The following is an 18,488-nucleotide window of genomic DNA, read 5'->3' on the forward strand; positions in this document are numbered from 1 at the left end:
ATATCTTTAAGTTGTACTTCAGTGATCAGGTCAATGTAGGCAGTAGTTTTCCCGCCACAACAGAATATCCCTGTATCCTCCCCAGTCAGATTGGTGATGGTCATAGTGAAGACTCTCTCTCTTCCCTTGTCTTGTCAGACACAAAAAAATGGACCTTGTTCGTTCGATTCTTTTCTAGATTGTAAATCTATATTACATTTACAGATGAAGTGACCATCTTGTTTGCAGAAATACTTGATTCTGTCCTTATGGTCATTTGGATACTTGCAGCTGATGGTAGCGGTTCCTCCCAGATAAGCAATCTCTGTGAATGATCTCCTACAGCAGTTATCTGTCAATGGAAAAAACCTCAGCCTTTATTAATAACCTCAGTCTTTCCTTTCACCCTTAGTTGACTGACCGCCGTGACTCGTTATTCTCATCACACAGGGAATTAAAATTAAAGTGAAAGTCTCTAACCTTCCTTTACTTCCAGCTCCACCTTAATCCTACAGCAAGTTGACGACGTGTCTGGTGTGTCCGCATCATTGTAGTAGCATCCTTCATCTCTATAATCCAGTTTTTCGATGACCACCGTGAAGAGTTTACTGTCAGTGTCTTTCAGAGAGAATATGTCCTTGTTCTCCCAGGGGTTCTTTGTCTCACTGCTAATTTTCTCTTCACAACTCTGGCTGGACTTCCTCCAGAAACATTTCTGGTTGCTTTTATATGCGTCTGGGTATTTACAGTTGAAGATGGCAGTTCCTCCTGAGTATCCTTCCACTTCAAGGCAGCTCACAACCTGAGATTGACATTTACATTTATGTCATTTATCAATCAGTCTTATACAGTCACTGCATTCAACTAAGGTAGATAAAACTACCCCATATCACAGTCTTAGGAAGTAAACACTTTCCTCAATAATGCAGCTATCAATATTGAGATGAGACATTTTAAAACAGAGGTGGCATCATATTATCCAAAACAAATTGGTAGTCCAAACTCTAGAGTAAAAGTTTTTATATGAAGACTAACTAGGTGTTATTACATTGTTATAAAGTGCTATAACAAGCTTATTACCTGTCATGAAGGAGAGGATGGTGATTATCAGTAGGTTCCTCATCTTGTAGATTCTGAGGCTCAGCTTCTCTCGTACACAGTGAGAGTGAGAGACTCAGTAATGTGTGGTTGTTCCAACTGTCTCGAGATGTAGTTCCTGATATACTGTAATGCTATGTATTCAACACTTGATCTCTACTCTCTTTCTCTCTTTGCACTGGTACATTCGAACAAACTATGTACCTTCCTCCTTCTGCATCTCTCTCTCTCTCTCTCCATTTCTATACTTGTGTCAACACTCCTACCACATCTTCTTTTTGACAATCCTTCCTGCTTCCTCCTTATGAAGCATAAAATAAAGGCCATGAAGACGCTTGGCTGTTGAACTTCAATATTGGATATGGTGAATTCATCCTCTCTCAAGTCTTCCCCTTTTCAGCATGGTATGCTTTAAAAACTTACTTGGTTAACCATCTGTGGTTTGAAGAGCATTTTCATGAATCTTTTTTTATGTCTATCTGAAATATATTTTATTCAACCTCATGAACTGAATCCAGTTGACTGTATAAAGAGCCATTAGCTTGTTTACAGTGGAGCTACATTTTAAGTGGTTTAGGCTTACTCCAATTCACTCTGAAGCCTATCCATTGTGCCTTCTGTTTTGATGGGATGAATCTTACTTGTTTAGCATGATTTATTTTGCGTCTTCCTATATTACTAAGACGTTAATAGTCCCACTACTGCGAGCCCTTTGAAGCTGTAAAATAGAGGAAACAGTATTGTCATCTTTTCCATCTCTCCTCATGTAATGTAATTTGCCTACATGAGAGCTCTCCTCTCCCTGTCTCTCTCCCTCTCTCTTTCTCTGAAAATCCAGCCAATGGTTGGGTTTATTGCGAACTAGCTTTACATGGAAACGAGAATTACGGGTACATTTATTTATTTTATTTTACCTTTATTTAACTAGGCAGGTCAGTTAAGAACAAATTCTTATTTACAATGACAGCCTACCCAGGCCAAACCCTCCCCTAACACGGACAACGCTGGGCCAGTTGTGCGCCGCTCTATGGGACTCCCGATCATGGCCGGTTGTGATACAGCCAGTATCGAACCAGGGTCTGTAGTGATGCCTCCAGCACTGAGATGCAGAGCCTTAGACTGCGGCGCCAGTCATGCGTCATGCAGGGGGATAGGACAAGGGAAGGAGAGTGATGGTGTATTGCATCAGATGACCTGGCCTCCACAATCTCCCGACCTCAACCTAATTGTGATGGTTTGGGATGAGTTGGATCGCAGCCAATGGAAAAACAGGAAAAGGAAAAGCAGCCAACAAGTGCTCAGCATATGTGGGACCTCCTTCAAGACTGTTGGAAAATCATTCCAGGTGAATACCTCATGAAGCTGGTTGAGAGAATGCCAAGAGTGTGCAAAGCTGTCATCAAGGCAATGGGTAGCTACATGGAAGAATCTCAAATATATGTTGATTTGTTTAACACTTTTTGGGGGTTACTACATGATTCCATGTGTTATTTCATAGTTTTGATGTCTTCACTATATTCTACAATGTAGAAAATAGTAAAAATAAAGACCATGGAAAATAAAAACCTTGGAATAAGTAGGTGTGTCTGAACTTTTGACTGGTACTGTATATCTCTCTCACATGGAAATGTCCCACTCCTCAAGGTGGACAATTAAGGTTTCCAAATTCTTTCAAACGTCTTTCTTCTGGCCAAAAACACATGTAGGGGTGGGCAATTCCAGTCCTTGAGGGTCTGATTGGTGTCACAGATTTGTTGCAGCCCCAGCTAACACACCTGACTCCAATAATCACCTAATCATGATCTTCAGTTTAGAATGCAATTTTGGCATGTAACTACATAGTTCAACCCTCCAGTTCGTTGCTATAAAAAAAGCTATAAAATGTTTTGTAGCAATTATTAGACATAGGTTACAAAACTTCGTTCAAATAAAGTGTTCTACCAAAAAGCCTGTAGCATATTAGCCTACCTAACTTCCTCTACAATATGTCGAGCCTCCTTTAATTTGGCAAACCATGTTCCACCTTAACAAAAAACATCTCCACTGAGTCGTCTCGCTCTGCCCCAGTCCTATCACTGCCGGACTTCCACTGTTTTGAATTTGACTCATGAGAGAAACTTAGCCCATAGGGATTTTGATTTTTAAAGCATAAGACACGCAATGCAAACCTTGTAAGGCACAATTTGCCGACCCAATACAGAAGGCATCGACACCTAATTGCAATAGTCGTTTCCTACAGCAGTTGTTAGGACAACACGGGCAAGTTGGTAAAACTGCGTAACGTTATATGCTACGTTTTGTAGAAGCTGGCGACATTAACGTTATTAATTAAGACTTCCAGAATATGGTATATTAGGCAACACTTTCTTTTGTGCGGGCGATAATAACGGCTGTGTGATGCTACATTGTTTCTTGTTGTCTGAATTGGTTGTTACACAGTAGCCTACTTACTGTAAGAGGTAAACACTTCCAATGCGCGCTGCTCTGAGTCTTTCACGCTCTAGCCAATGACGCTCAGTCTGTCAACATGAACTTTGATCCTCCTTAACTTTGGTGTCCCATTTCACAATTTAAGCTACTTACTAACGTTATATGTCGGTGTCTCTTTGTTGAGAGGAAATTTCTATGCAATTTTGACAGGATGACAGAAAAAGCAGCGTCGCCCATGCTTTTGCTTCACCCATCCAGGGGACTAATCGATGAAAAGTTCAGTTTAATCGTCCAAAATTTGTCACGAATTCAAGATATCACCTTGCACGCGCTGATCCACTCAGATGATGGCGACTACTGGGAGGCCTTTGGCCACTATGTTAGTGATGCTACAGGATTTGTAAATGGTAGGCTACTTGTATTTAATGTCACACATCGGTTATCAATATTCTGAAGAGTTCAATTCATATTTAAAACCCTCTCACATAAACTACCCAAATATCTTTACAGTTGCCAATGATTCTAGTTTAGGAGGGACATATGATGGCGTGGAACCCATGGGACTGTTGTGGAGCATGAGACCAGTACCTGGCAGTAGAATTGGACTCAGGTAAACTGAAACTCCACCCTAAAAATAATACATTGATAAAGTTGTAATTTTGTCATCAAAGGAAACCAGTTGAATTATAAACAATGTCTTGTAATTTTAGGTTGAGGAAGAAGGAGGTCCACACTCCCATGGTGGTGCACATCTCTGTGTACAGGGGACACATGAGTCAGGGTTTCAGAGAGCAGGTGGCCCTGGCGAGTGTCGTCACAGAGCGCTGGTACATGGCCCCAGGAGTCCGCAGGATCGACATCACAGAGGGAGGGGTCACAGGGACCCTATTCCTGCCACCAGGTATGTCATAGTTTTTAGCTACATACACCTCACTTTCAATAATTACAATTAAAATCATCCAAAGATATGATTTAGATATGATTATCATAAGTGGAGTGCATATAGCCCAGGTCTGAACAGACCATGTTGTGTTGGAAGGACCCGGGCCCTTCCCTGCCCTGTTGGACCTGTGGGGTGGAGGTGGCGGTCTGGTGGAGTATCGCTCTGCCCTCCTGTCGTCGCATGGCTTTGTCTCTCTGGCCCTGGAGTACATGACACCCCGGACCTCTGGGGGCTCAACCTCTCATGTGGGGAACGAATACTTTGAGGTACCAGTATATGTTACTAGACCACTGCATTTTGGCTGATCTGCACTGTCATATTTAGTGTCATAGGTGCCTCAAATGACAGTGATCAACTGATATGTAGCATATATTTTACTTTCACAAGGTGATATGCTCTGTATATGGTGTATTCTTATTCAGGAAGGAAGCTATAAGCTGTAGGTAATTAAACCCACAAAGCTCATCCAAAGGTTCGTTCACCTTGTCTGTGCAACCAATCCCTTGAGCAACCTACACAATCAACTGTTATTTGTAGGAACTGACATTGGATTTTGTTCTTATCTTAATAGTGTGTTGTAAAATGTGTCATTGGGTTACGTATGTTGAAGTATGAACCTTAAAGAGAACATGACTAGACAACTAGACCTATTTCCTACAATACAAAAAGTATGAGAAATGTATGCACTCACTACTGTAAGTCGCTCTGGATAAGAGCATCTGCTAAATTACTAAAATGTAACCTTCTCCCACTTTTTTATGGTACTTACATTAATATTTCATAAAGTTATTACTACAGTAATAAAGAAACCAAATATCCTGTGTCAAAATATGACTGCTGTGGTAACAATTTAAAGTCAAGTTTTGTACGACAGTCTTAGTAAGTAGCCTTGCACGAGCCTTGGTTTGTGCGAGCCGGAACGACTCATAGGGCAGGAGCCTACTATATCTCCTGTTTCTGTAGCATGATACCCCCCCCCCCCCCCTTGACGGGACGCTAGTCTATCGCAGGGCCTTACCCCCAATCTATCTCCTTATCTCCTTAATGCTGAGGGCCAAGCAGGGATGCATCAGGTCCCATTTTTACAGTCTTTGGTATGACTTGGCCGGGAATCGAACTCCCAACCTTCCATTCTCAGGGCGGACACACTAACCACAGTTGTTGTTCATATGAAATGTTCTATTTTTCACTCTAGGCTGCGTTCACTGTTCTAAAACAGCACCCTCAGGTGTGTGGGGACAGTATAGCGATACTGGGCCTGTCCTTTGGGACCTCCGTGGCTTTGGGGATGGCTGTGTACTCCACTGTGATTCAGGTAGGAGAGTGCTCTTACCACACTGGCAGAATAATGTGTAGATGTGTGTATATATTTGTGTTTTTGTCTGTGTGTATTTGTTTGTATTTCGGTGTCTTAAATTGTTGGTCCTCTCTCAGCCCAGGTGTTTGGTATGTGTGAGTGGCAGTCATGTCCAGCCGGTGAAAGGCTCACTCTCTGATGTCTTCGGCGAGATTAATAAGTATGTGTACTATCACATGTTTAAAGATGCATTTGTGCTTCCACTTTGATCCTCTAATAATAATTCAATTGAACTTAATTGTCTGTGTGTTTAATTTCCTAGAAACGTCCGTAACACTCGCTATGATGAGGAGAATCGAGTGATCTGGCGGGATCTGCTCCTACCCATTCCAACTGATCCAACCAAGAAAGTGGATGTGGGTTTAACTCAAACTGTATTTTACCCTGATTTTAACCTATACCCTCATTGTACTCACTTTATAGCTGTTCTCCCTTGTCTGTTTGACTTTATAAGGTATGTAGCATTGTCTATCCCCATGGTTTACTGTTGTGTCCTGGTTAGGTGGGGCAGCTGAAATGTCCTGTTCTAATGATTGTGGGTGAGGATGACCAAAACTGGCCTGCCACTGAGTCAGCAGAGGACGTGAGTACATTTTTGAACAATGCTTGGGTTGCTGCAGAAATATGTATTATTAAGTGGTTCTACTGTAATTTTTTACAGTATGTTTTTGACGCCCAACACTTTGATGTAGAACTGAAAGAGTTCTTGTGCCTCCTCAGATGAAGGAGATGATGGAGAAAGCAGGAAACAGTCACCTGCTGACCACTCTGTCCTACCCTGGAGCTGGTCACCTGATTGAACCACCGTATAGTCCTCATATCCGTGCCAGCAACTTCATGGTGGCTGGGACAAAACAAAAGTGTAATTTAACGTTGGTTGTGTGTTTGTGTCCTTGTTATTATCAGAGACAGTTTGACAGTATCTTATTTTCTGTTTTGGGGATGTGTCATTTTCGACTGCTAATCGACAATACAACACACATTATCACAGTGATATGGTTGCAATGACTCATTTGTCTGGTAATATGTGAAGAACTCTCGTCACACATGCTGTTTGTTTTGCCTGGAGATAGACAAATTACTCCCTGTTAATGTTTTACGAGGCAATAAATACAATTTAAATCAAGTACATTACATACTGTCAGTCTGAAGAGCAATTTAAAAGTAATGGCTGTTTCCATGGCTGTTTCTAGCAAACATATAGAAATGGGTTGTGTGAAGCAGTGGAATAATCACACTTGTTCTCTTTGTTTGATGCTTCCCCTCCTGATTTGATTGCAGTGGTGGTTCTTTGGGGAGGAGAGACGGCACCACACGGTCACGCACAGGAAGACTCCTGGAAGAAGATCCTTTCTTTTCTGGAGGAGCACCTATATAGAAGCACAGATGTGACCTCACAGTCAAATCTGTGACCAGGCCAGAGACACAGACATATTATTACATTTTTTGTAATTATGACTTATCTTAATTCTCACCAGAGATGTGATGAAAAAATAATTATGTTGACAAGTGTGCATGCGATTAAACCACATAAATCAACGAGCCGATGTCTTAATCCAAATTTCGTGTCATTCCCTTTCTCCTGGTTTTGGTGATCTACACGAGCCATAACGTTCAAAGATTGAGAAGATCTCTCAGAGTTAGTGCATTGTTACAAATGTTTCATACAGTCTTTCATTTAAATTAAATAGACCTTATCACTGCTTTCTTTCCAGTTTTACTGCTGTCACAAGCAATATTGTATCTAAACCTGATAACTAACTACTGTGCATTTCTACTTTTACGAAGGCGCTATTACTAATAGGTTGTACAAAATTGTCTTCCTTGAATAAAGGAAAGCGTTTGAAAATGTAAGAACTCACCCCATTCCTTTTTTTCATGGTCAGTTATCTGAATATCAAATCATCTCTGGATAACAGTTGTGTACCTTACTGTGATTGTTTCCGTTTGACCATTTTAATATCAAACAAAGTCACTATTCTCATTCACAAAATATCAAGAGGTTCTCGAGAGGTATCGATTCTCAAGTGACACTATTGTAATGTAAATTTACAAAATGATCACATCTCGGGCACTACCTCACGAGGTCACGCACTCGCCCTACAGTTGTCCCCCCCTCCAAGCGGATCATTGTAAACAGAATTCTCTTTCAGCCCAACAGTCCTATAGTATAAATGGTAATAGCAGAGCAAAGTTTTTGAAACAACTGAAATGTATAGACATTTTCCTAATATTTGAGACTTTTATTTGAAATGACAGTTACAGCTTTACAGCATGTTCCATTCTGAAATGGGCACAGTAGTCGGCTGCACTGAGCCATGTAAAACTATGGAAGCCCATATTCGCTCGGCCGCTACTCATTTTTTATGTTGATACTATCATACAAATTGGAGATGTTTTTAATTTGTAATATTGTGTGTTGATTTCAAAGGTGGCACCACAGGTCCTACAGTCAAATCAAAATCCAATTTTATTGGTCACATACACATGGTTAGCAGATGTTAATGTGAGTGTAGCGAAATGCAGTCATGAGGGGCAAATTACTTTCCTGGGGCTCAAGAGTTTTTCCTGGTCTGGTGACCTAACCAACTCTGGACCCACGTTGAACAGTATGTCATAGTAATAAATAAATACATGTTATATGAGCTATGATGGAACCAGATCATTTTTCTAATCAGGTCATATGGTTAAAGAAAACATTTCAACCCTGGCAAACTGCAGCAACCTTTACTTGTTCATATGAAATCTATTTCTATATAACCTGTACATGACCATCTGATCATTTATCACTCCATTGTTAATCTGCAAAATTGTAATTATTCGCCTTTTGCACACAATGTATATAGACTTTTTTTTCTTTTTTTTTTCTACTGTGTTATTGACATGTTAATTGTTTACTCCATGTGTAACTCTGTGTCGTCTGTTCACACTGCTATGCTTTATCTTGGCCAGGTCGCAGTTGTAAATGAGAACTTGTTCTTAACTAGCCGACCTGGTTAAATAAAGGTGAAATAAAAAATAAAAAATGCACTATTCAGAAATCACTGCCATTTCCTGGGTGCTAAAATTCTAATAGTTTGCCTAATTTCAGTTTGTGACAAAACAAGCAAGTATTTAAACCGCGGTGATATATATTTTTTATAACCAAAAATATTGTATTTTCAGCTGTTTGAAGCTGGTGTACAAAACTGAAAAAAACTAACTTAAGAAATAGAAATTGCGTTCAAGAGTAAATGCAATTGCTAAAATATACTTAAGTATGAAAAGTAAAAGTATAAATCATTTCAAATTCGTTGTATTAAGCAAACCAGAAGGCACAATTTTTTTTACATTTATGGATAGCCAGGGGCACGCTCTAACGCTCAGACATAATTTACTAACTAAGCATTTGTGTTTCGTCCACCAGAGCAGAGGCAGTAGGGATGACCAGGGATGTTCTCTTGATTAGTTTGTGAATTGCACGATTTTCCTGTCCTGCTAAGCATTTAACATGTAAGGAGTACATTTGGGTGTCGGAAAATTATTTTAAAAAGTAAAAAATACATAATTTTCTTTTTGAAAAGGTAAAGTAAAGTACAGATTTTTTTTACTTAAATGCTTTACACCACTGGTCTGAGATTGATATAGTATGGCGAGGTTAATGATCTATTATCATCAAGTACTTGAATGAGGTAAAAAAGTATGTGACTAAGATTTTGACAGACTGCTCAGTGTAAGTGAAAAATGTTTGGCTAAAGTAGACACATTTTAATCGCAAATTAATCTCTGTGCTACTTTATGTGCATGTAGTTACCAAAAGTTTGGACCTTGTTTTTTTTGTTTATAGTTGCCAAAGATGAAAGTTTTGGGGGCACATATGAGGGTGTTGATCCAATGGGTTTGTTGGTGAGCATGAGACCAATACCTGGCAGTAGAACTGGACTCAGGTAAGCAGTTCAACCCCATCCGATTTTGTTAACGTTTCATTTTTGGAGATTGTGTGCTTTTGAACCTCTCAGTATCCCAATGCTGCCACCATATGTAATGATGCTACCAGCTGTTCTGTTGGTACTTTCTGACCCTTAGATTCAGGATCAAAGAAGTCCACACTCCCATGGTGGTGCACATCTCTGTGTACAGGGGACACATGAGTCAGGGGTTCAGGGAGCAGGTGGCCCTGGCGAGTGTCGTCACAGAGCGCTGGTACATGTCCCCCGGAGTCCGCAGGGTCGACATCACAGAGGGAGGGGTCACAGGTACCCTGTTCCTGCCACCAGGTAAACTACATGCCTAGTATACTGAGTGATCACATCCGTGCAGGACAATTTGTATCGGTGGTTGTTCACTGTAACTGCATTCACTACAAGGGGAGTGTATGTTTTAGTTGCTTGAACTAGGTTCAAGACACATACAACAATACATGAATGATTTACTTTTGTTAGGTTTAAATTAACCTTGGAAAATGATTAGTAAAGCTAAAACCATGTTCATTCACCCATTGGGTCATACAGCTGCATAAGACAAAGACATGGTTCCACCAGTGGCAGTATATATACCCCAGTTTAGGAGGAGTCTCCTCCTCTCTAAACATTACATCTTTATTACTAGACAGGAAGTTAAGTGATGGTGTCAACAAACGGTTCCTTCTCCCTTAATGTGACCTGACTGCACCTCGGCACCCTTCCTCACCAAACCACATCTCTCCACCCTTATCAGTGCCTGCCAACATGTGATCCTCTTTCCTTCACTCAGTACATTCCAAGCTTAATTGCCTCCACCATATACATTCCTCCTCCAGATAACCATTAACTTCTGGTGTATAAACCAGACTATGGCACTCCTCATGTTTCTAGTACAACTGATGATTAACAATATTTAAAGTTTCGAAATCCGACCCCATCACTATGGAGGACAGAGCTAAAGAAATATACAGTACATGGATGTAAAGATGCATGCTCTGCTCTCAGGTAGACACTAACAATAATGTTTTTTGTCATGTTATCCTGAAGGTCCCGGACCCTTCCCTGGAGTTTTAGACATGTGGGGAGGTGGTGGCGGCCTGGTGGAATATCGAGCTGCTCTCTTAGCATCCCACGGTTTTGCTGCCATGGCGTTAATGTACCTCTTCCCAGATGCACAGAAAGCTGCTACCATTGGCTTCCATTACATTGAGGTGTGTATCTGCCCCATTTTCATATGGAGATACAAAAGAGGAATTGACTTGGGGACTTTGAAAACCACTGTCTTACATACTGTATAATGTTGATTTCTTGTCTCAGAATGCTTTCAGACTGCTGCAGGATCACCCTCTAGTGGCCTCTGACAAAATTGCCCTGCTTGGCACGTCCTTTGGTGCCTCAGTCGCTTTATCCCTCGCTGTCTCAGAAACTGTAAAAGTACGTCTCTATGCAAGTCCTTTCATCTCCTGTTCATTTTCTGGATAAACATGCATTTGTACTTGCACCAGACCAATAATGCCCCTGTCTTAATTCATTCATTCATTCATCTGATTTTCTGATTTGTAGTTGCGAAATGTTTACCATGTGGCATGCAGTGATATTGGAAAGTAAATTACATTCATGTCTATCTATACATTTTATTGATCACTATATGATTCTAAATGATGTATGTTTCTCGGGGAAAAAATTTAATTATCCTATATGTACAGTGTAAATGAACGCTTGTCTACCTTTTTAGCCAATATGTTGTGTGTGCATCAGTGGCAGCCATGTTCTTACACTCAAAGCCAACCAGTCCATTGCGGAATCCTTCAAAGTGATGAAAGAGTGAGTTTGTACCTGTGTTTGTGTATATGTGCATATGAATGTGTTTGTATATTGGCATAGCATTGACTTTGGGAGAGGACAACGTACTAATTAATTGCACCTGACCATTGACCATGTGTTTGCAGACACGTCCATAAGTCTCGCATGGATGAGAACAATTGCATAATCTGGAGGGACACTCTTCTACCCATTCCAGAGGATTCTGACCTGAAAGTAGATGTAAAAGACTCACCATTTCAGAAACTTGGGTCTCGGCCGGCTTGTTTTGAATTATATTTTCCTCATTCACAAAATGGTGGTCTTGATATAAATCAATATTTTTTGTTCTTTTCCCAGGTGGGAAGGATAACATGTCCATTACTACTGGTGGTCGGACAAGATGATACGAATTGGGCCGCTGTTGAATCAGCTGATGATGTGAGCAATGTTCCTGTCAATATTGAGCGTGTCCTTATGTGGCCTACTCTTAAAATGGATTTGCGTGAATGGATGTATTCTCCATGAGCTGAACTCAGGCTTTAGGGTAAATCATGCATTGATGTCAATGGGATAATTTCTTGTGAGAAGTATTGCTTGGATAGGAACCCTGTTAAAGTTCATCAATTGCTCCTTCTCAGATGACGCAGATGATGGAGAGAGCAGGGAACAGTCACCTGCTGACCACTCTGTCCTACCCTGGAGCTGGTCACCTGATTGAACCTCCCTATGGTCCCCACTGCAGGGCTTGTACCTTTGTGTTGCAGCCAGGACAACAGAGAGGTGCCTTTGCAGAGTCATTCATGCAGACAGACTGTGCTTTTATAGTTCTTGTGCTCCTATAGGATTCCCAATACATTCCTCTGGGACCACAGGGATTTGCAATGTTTTGCTCTAGCTCACCAATACCACACCAGATGAAACTAGTTCACGAATGATCCTACAGTTCTATATTTTTCTTATGTACTGTAACTTGAATGCATTTTTATGTAGGTCTACATTACACAGTCATAGGAATACCATGTCTCAAATGTCTTATATCTAAAGCAGTCATTCCAACTTTTGCAGTGGTCGTGCTGTGGGGAGGCCTCGCCAAACCTCACGCCGTCGCACAGGAAGACTCATGGAAGAAGATTCTAGATTTTTTGCAAGAGCATCTCTGTCACAGTGTCAAACCCCATGTGTATTCCAGACTGTGAGCATTGTCTTACGTCAGGTTGCGTCACTCCTACACGTGTGAGAGAAGATTCTAGGTTTTCACCAAGAGCATCTCTTCCAGAGCATTGATCCACAGTCTGATTTTGAGGTCATCACAATCAAACAAAAATATGCTGAATTGATACTAAGATGACAACAGCCCAGATGCAGTGGGAGTGTACTACAGCATCAACCGTCACATTGGTGCAAGATGAGTTCAAGATTTCGCTGAAAGTCTGAGTTATACCCACACATTTCAACTTAGTTTTCAGTCCTTTGTGCCGAAGCAATGTCACTGAATTCTGAAGAGGACTTTGTGTATTATTTCTGTAGTTTCAAAGAATCAATGATTTTCTTCCTGTTTTCAAAGATGTCTATCCACTCTCTGGTATTTAATAGTAAAACTACGGTACTGTAGAACTTCAAGGCCACCACAGGTGAAACAGCATGGTAGGTATAATCGTAATATTGTCATACAATAAATGCAAACTGAATGTATCTATTTCTTGTTGGTTTTTTTCAAATCTAGAAATATACATTTTTTCTAAATAAATCAAATAAAATGTTATTTGTCACATGCACCGAATACAACAGGTGTAGGTAGACTGTACCATGAAATGCTTACTGACAAGCCCTACTTACAATGCAGTTTTAAGAAAAATAAGAGTTAAGAAGACTATTTACTAAATAAACAAATTACCTCGAGTAATCGGGTACAGATTACTTGAGGTAATTCTACATGTAAGTAGGTGTAAAGTGACTATGCATAGATAATAAGCAGCGAATAGCAGCAGGGGGGGATAATGCAAATAGTCCGGGTAACCATTTGATTAGCTGTTCAGCAGTCTTATGGCTTGGTGGTAGAAGCTGTTAAGAAGCATTTTGGACCTAGACTTGGCGCTCCAGTACCGCTTCCCATGAGGTAGCAGAGGGAACAGTCTGTGACTAGGGTGGCATTAGTCTTTGGCAATTTTTAGGGCCTTCCTCTGACACCGCCTGGTATAGAGGTCCTGGATGGCAGGAACTTTGGCCCCAGTGATGTACTGGCCATACGCACTACCCTCTGTAGCTCTTTGTGGTCAGAGACCGAGCAATTTCCATACCAGGCAATGATGCAACCAGTCTATATATCCCTCGATGGTGCAGCTGTAAAACGTTTTGAGGATCTAAGGACCCATGCCAAATCTTTTCAGTCTCCTGAGGGGGAATAGGCGTTGTCGTGCCCTCTTCACGACTTTCTTGGCGTGTTTGGACCATGATAGTTTGTTGGTGATGTGGACACCAAGTAACTTGAAGCTGTCAACCTGTTCCACTACAGCCCCGTTGATGAGAATGGGGGTGTACTCGGTCCTCCTTTTCCTGTAGTTCACGATCATCTCCTTTGTCTTGATCACGTTGAGGGAGAGGTTGTTGTCCTAGCACAACCCTCCAGGTCTCTGACCTCCCTATAGGATGTCTCATCGTTGTCGGTGATCAGTCTACCACTGTTGTGTCATCGGAAAACTTAACAATGGTGTTGGAGTCGTGCCTGGCCATGCAGTCATGAGTGAACAGGGAGTACAGGAGGGGACTAAGCATACACCCCTGAGGGGCCCCCGTGTTGAGGATCAGCATGGCAGATGTGTTGTTGAGATTTTTTTTTTGCAAACATCCTTTCTCAATTTAAAAGTAATCCTCAAAATGATCATCTAGTTTTTCAAAAGTATCAGTAATCTGATTACAATATTTTAGCTGGTAACGTAAGGGATTACAGTTACCCTTTTTTTGTAATACCTTACATGTAACAGTTTACATGTAATCCGTTACTCCCTAACCCTGCTCCTCATTGCTACCGTATGAGTCCTGGAACATATTTCAGTCTGTGCTAGCAAAAGAGTCCTGTAGCGTAGCATCTGCGTCATCTGATCACTTCCATTTTGAGCGAGTCACTGGTACTTCCTGCTTTAGATTTTGCTTGTAAGCAGGAATCAGGAGGATAGAATTATGGTCAGATTTGCCAAATGAAGGGTGAGGGAGAGCTTTGTACACATTTCTGTACGCGTCTCTGTTTGTGGAGTACAGGTGGTCTAGAGTTTTTTTCCCCTCTTGTTGCAGATGTAAGATGCTGGTAATGAGGTAAAACGGATTTAAGTTTCCATGAACTAAAGTCCCCGGCCAATAGGATCGCCGCCTATGGATGAACATTTTCTTGTTTGCTTATGGCAGTATACAGCTCATTGAGTGCGGTGTTAGTGCCAGCATGGGTTTGTGGTGGTAAATAAACATCTAGAAAAAATATAGATGAAAATGATCTCGGTAAATAGTGTGGTCTACAGCTTATCATGAGGTATTCTACCTCAGGCGAGCAATACCTCGAGACTTCCGTAATAGTAGATTTATTGGCAAATAGACAGACTTCCACCCCTTGTCTTACCGGAGGCAGCTGTTCGGTCTTGCCGATGCATGGAAAAACCAGCCAACTGTATATTATCCATTTCGTTGTTCAGCCACGACTCTGTGAAACATAAGATATTACCTCCCATTGGTAGGATAGTCTTGAACGGAGCCTATTCAGTTTATTCTCCAGTCGTTGCACATTGGTCAGTAGGACCGATGTAAGAGGTGGGTTACCCACTCGCTGATTAATTTTCACAAGGAACCCAAACCTGTGTCCCCTGTATCGGCGTCTTCTCTTCATGTGAATGACAGGGATTTGGGCCTGGTCGGGTATGTGAAGTAAATCCTTCACATCCGACTCGTTAAAGAAAATATCTTCGTCCACTTTGAGGTTAGCAATCGCTGGTCTGATATCCAGAAGCTCTTTTCGGTCATAAGAGACGGTGGCAGAAACATTATGTACAAACAATGCAAAAAACACACAAAATAGCACAATTGGTTAAGAGCCCGTAAAACGGCAGCCATCTCCTCCGGCGGCATTCTCCAAACATGATTTTAAATGTAATATACTGTATGTAAAAAAATATATGTTATGAGACCCAAGCTGTTTATTAATTTTTTGTTTTTTTCCCTCAAAAGTTATTTTCAAATTGAACGTATGTTTCTGGTATAGGTATTTGTGTTGTTGGTCATTATCCAATTGATAAGTTAACAGCTAATATGTGTATGTTATATGTTTGTGAGTGGAGGCTACTGAGGAGAGGACGGCCCATAATAATGTCAGGAACCGAGTAAATGGAATGGCATCAAACAGAGCAGGGTGCCCTGCTCTATCCATCATCTGCTTCAACCTGAGGAGAAAGTTATGCTCACAGATGTCAAGTAATAATTCAGCTCATGAAATAATACATTCATTCACGCATGCCATTTTTTAGAGTAGGCTACATAAGGCTACATACACTCAATACTGTCAGGAACATTGCTCACATCATCAGCTGATTCAACAGTGGCCCAATTCGTATCATCTTGTCAGACAACCAGTAATAATGGACATGACATCCACCCCACCTGAGAACAGAACTTTTGGGGGGATTTATATCAAGAAAAACAATAAAGGGTATAGACTAAGACCACCATTTTGTGAACAAGGAAAATACCATTTAAAACAAGCCGGCAGAGACCCAAGGTTCTGAAATGGCGGGTCGCTTACAAGGGGTGCTTTCAACAGATACCCCTTGTGAATGATTGCGTTGCAGCTAGCGTTAGGAGAATACAGTGTGGTCGGTGGAGAAGGCACTGTAGCCTGTGACCATACCTGGTTGGTTTTCCAATCCATCAATGGGAGTAACCGATCCATCAAGTCTGCTCCAAGTAGCAGGGTTACAGTTTCGAGGCTGGTAACATACACAGGGTGAACGAGCGATACGTCCTTGAAGTGTAGTTTCAGCATGACTCTCAATGTAAGAGGCGAGGTAGTCTGAGTGACCCCTCGAAGTGTAGTGTGGCATTGTTCCACTTTTAACCAACGTTTAGTTGGCTTCAAGCCCTTTTAAGATCATCAAACAGTGTTTGAGAGATGAGTGATATTGCCGCACCCGAATCAATTAGCGCATGACAAGTTAAGCAGTCCTCCAGGACTGTTTCCAGGTATGGCCGTTTAGATTCGTGGTTGGTGGACATATTCCCCACAAAGTGGAGTGGTCATTCGCAACGACTTGATGTGCCATTTCTGTTCAAGGTGGAAGCAGATTGACTTTTCCGATTTTGAGTGGGCTTGGCTTTAACGAAGCATTTTACTTTTTTCTTCGCAACCTTTGTTTCAGAGTCTATAGACAAAGCCCGGGGGCTTGTTTCTTGATCAGGCGGGCCCTGGATAGGGTCTTGAATGAGAGCGGGAGAAATTTGAACTTTAACATCCTTGCTATGGGTGTTAATTCCTGCGGACCTTGTGTCCGGTAATTCCCTGTCTAGTCCTTGTGACTTATCTTTGACCCTTTTCTCAAATTGTTCCCGCTTTGGTTCTTCCCGTAGTCGAACTTCTGGAGAACATTGGTCTACGTTTTGATCGTCCTTCACCCCTTTGTTACCCTTGTGCTCTGACACTTTTTGTGGGTTGGGTGCAGGAACGTAGAGAACAGGTTGATTGTAGCGGTAGTCATCCAACGCGTCCTCTGTCAGCTAGGAACGTCTCAGTATCGTTTGGCTGACCTGGAACGGGGTCAAAGGTGGGGAAATTCTTGATGAGCCAAGCGGGCGGCGAGGGTTGGCTTCATCCTGTGGGGAGATTGGGGCCGAAAGGCCAAGAGGAGGAGCCAAGCCTTGTTGTTGTTGGCCAAGAGGCGCAATATTACTCAGTCCCGAATGGCCAGTCTGAAACCCATCGTCTTTAGTCCTGTGAGTTACAGGGCTCCGGTTGCTTGGATTGGTAGTCACGCTGTAGAGCGTGACCATTCTGGACTTCCTCCAGATGGTACCTAAGGGTGGTATTCTTCTGCATTGCAGAGTCCACTTGAGCGCTTAGAGTACTGATTTTGGACACGTGAGTGTCACACATGCTCCTTTCGGTCTCAAACTTATCTGTAATGGTTTGCAGATAGAGGTCTTGAGTACAGAGCAAGCAATTCAGTGATGAGATTTCCTCCGTTTGCTTAGAAATCAATATTTCCATCTTCATCACCTGAGTTCTCTCATCATTCATTTGGTCAGCGACTTCAATGAGTTCTGCTGATTTGTCATCCGACTTAGTCATTGTGTTCATTAACTGATAGTCTTTGGTCTGCATCATATTGAGTAGAACATTGTTACTTTGAGAAGCGTTCAACAAAACTGCATGCATGTTATCAAGTTGAGCGCCTCTTTGTAGATAACTCGTCAGGTAACTCGTTATCTAGTTTGGCGTGGACATCATCGTATTTAGTTTTGGCTAAATTGAGTTGTTCCTGTTGCATACGATTTTGTTCCTGTAGAAGACGATTGTTGAAGAGTTTGCTTATTCATCGTCATAAGTTTTTGAAATTAGATTTAATTGTTCAGTTTTCAAACGCATTTCCATAGCTATAATAATTTTTCCCTTTTCTGCATTTGTCAATGGTTTCCTGGTTCTCTCCACCTGTCCCTTTATGTTTACTGTTACCTGCTCGTGCTTCAGCTGTGCACTGCGATATTGGACCGATGCCAATCTCGGATGGCAAGACATCAGGGCAAGACTGGAGAGAACCTTTAGGAGGCCTGCGCCCAATGGTTGATTTTTGGAGAGCGTTGTTCACCATGTCTGCTGTTTTTCCGCAAATGGCATATTTAGGGTTGGTATCGCTGCTGAGGTCAGAAATCAATACATTTATGGGTGGAGGTTCGCTAATTAGCGGGC

The 18,488-nt window shown here is 41.6% G+C and overlaps 2 protein-coding genes across 6 annotated transcripts; both read left to right on the forward strand.

The window, feature by feature from the left end:
* Window positions 1–1,359: 1,359 nt before the first annotated feature.
* Window positions 1,360–7,661, forward strand: LOC109897769 (peroxisomal succinyl-coenzyme A thioesterase-like). Of its 4 annotated transcripts, XM_031833144.1 has the most exons (11): window positions 3,111–3,536; window positions 3,718–3,914; window positions 4,018–4,117; window positions 4,218–4,408; window positions 4,547–4,716; window positions 5,646–5,765; window positions 5,885–5,967; window positions 6,070–6,163; window positions 6,310–6,390; window positions 6,528–6,669; window positions 7,089–7,661. In XM_031833144.1, exons 2-11 carry the CDS (start codon window positions 3,719–3,721, stop codon window positions 7,217–7,219), a joined length of 1,308 nt encoding a protein of 435 aa, XP_031689004.1. In that variant the 5' UTR covers window positions 3,111–3,536; window position 3,718; the 3' UTR covers window positions 7,220–7,661. The 4 variants fall into 4 exon arrangements, with proteins under 4 accessions (XP_020347912.1, XP_020347911.1, XP_031689004.1 ...); XM_020492323.2 differs by lacking the exons at window positions 3,111–3,536; window positions 3,718–3,914 and adding an exon at window positions 1,360–1,481; XM_020492322.2 differs by having other exon boundaries at window positions 3,104–3,914; window positions 4,039–4,117.
* A 1,544-nt stretch (window positions 7,662–9,205) lies between these two features.
* LOC109898557 (acyl-coenzyme A thioesterase 1-like) lies at window positions 9,206–13,243 on the forward strand. 2 transcript variants are annotated; one of them, XM_031833146.1, is made up of 9 exons: window positions 9,206–9,733; window positions 9,873–10,063; window positions 10,796–10,959; window positions 11,066–11,182; window positions 11,484–11,572; window positions 11,698–11,791; window positions 11,909–11,989; window positions 12,190–12,331; window positions 12,617–13,243. In XM_031833146.1, exons 1-9 carry the CDS (start codon window positions 9,681–9,683, stop codon window positions 12,745–12,747), a joined length of 1,062 nt encoding a protein of 353 aa, XP_031689006.1. In that variant the 5' UTR covers window positions 9,206–9,680; the 3' UTR covers window positions 12,748–13,243. The 2 variants fall into 2 exon arrangements, with proteins under 2 accessions (XP_031689006.1, XP_031689005.1); XM_031833145.1 differs by having other exon boundaries at window positions 11,698–11,989.
* The last annotated feature ends 5,245 nt before the right edge of the window (window positions 13,244–18,488 follow it).

This window comes from Oncorhynchus kisutch, linkage group LG10 (genome assembly GCF_002021735.2).
Source record: "Oncorhynchus kisutch isolate 150728-3 linkage group LG10, Okis_V2, whole genome shotgun sequence".
In the NCBI taxonomy this organism is placed as follows: Eukaryota; Metazoa; Chordata; class Actinopteri; order Salmoniformes; family Salmonidae; genus Oncorhynchus; species Oncorhynchus kisutch.

What these genes read in the sequence shown, in the direction of transcription:
- LOC109897769 (XM_031833144.1), top strand. Translation starts at nt 3,719, where the DNA reads ATGACAGAAAAAGCAGCGTCGCCCATGCTTTTGCTTCACCCATCCAGG. An exon ending in ATCCAACCAAGAAAGTGGAT is followed by an intron (nt 6,164 to 6,309) that starts GTGGGTTTAACT and finishes TGTCCTGGTTAG; the next exon opens with GTGGGGCAGCTGAAATGTCC. An exon ending in GGCTGGGACAAAACAAAAGT is followed by an intron (nt 6,670 to 7,088) that starts GTAATTTAACGT and finishes ATTTGATTGCAG; the next exon opens with TGGTGGTTCTTTGGGGAGGA.
- LOC109898557 (XM_031833145.1), top strand. Translation starts at nt 9,681, where the DNA reads ATGGGTTTGTTGGTGAGCATGAGACCAATACCTGGCAGTAGAACTGGA. An exon ending in TCCTTCAAAGTGATGAAAGA is followed by an intron (nt 11,573 to 11,697) that starts GTGAGTTTGTAC and finishes ATGTGTTTGCAG; the next exon opens with ACACGTCCATAAGTCTCGCA. An exon ending in CTGTTGAATCAGCTGATGAT is followed by an intron (nt 11,990 to 12,189) that starts GTGAGCAATGTT and finishes GCTCCTTCTCAG; the next exon opens with ATGACGCAGATGATGGAGAG.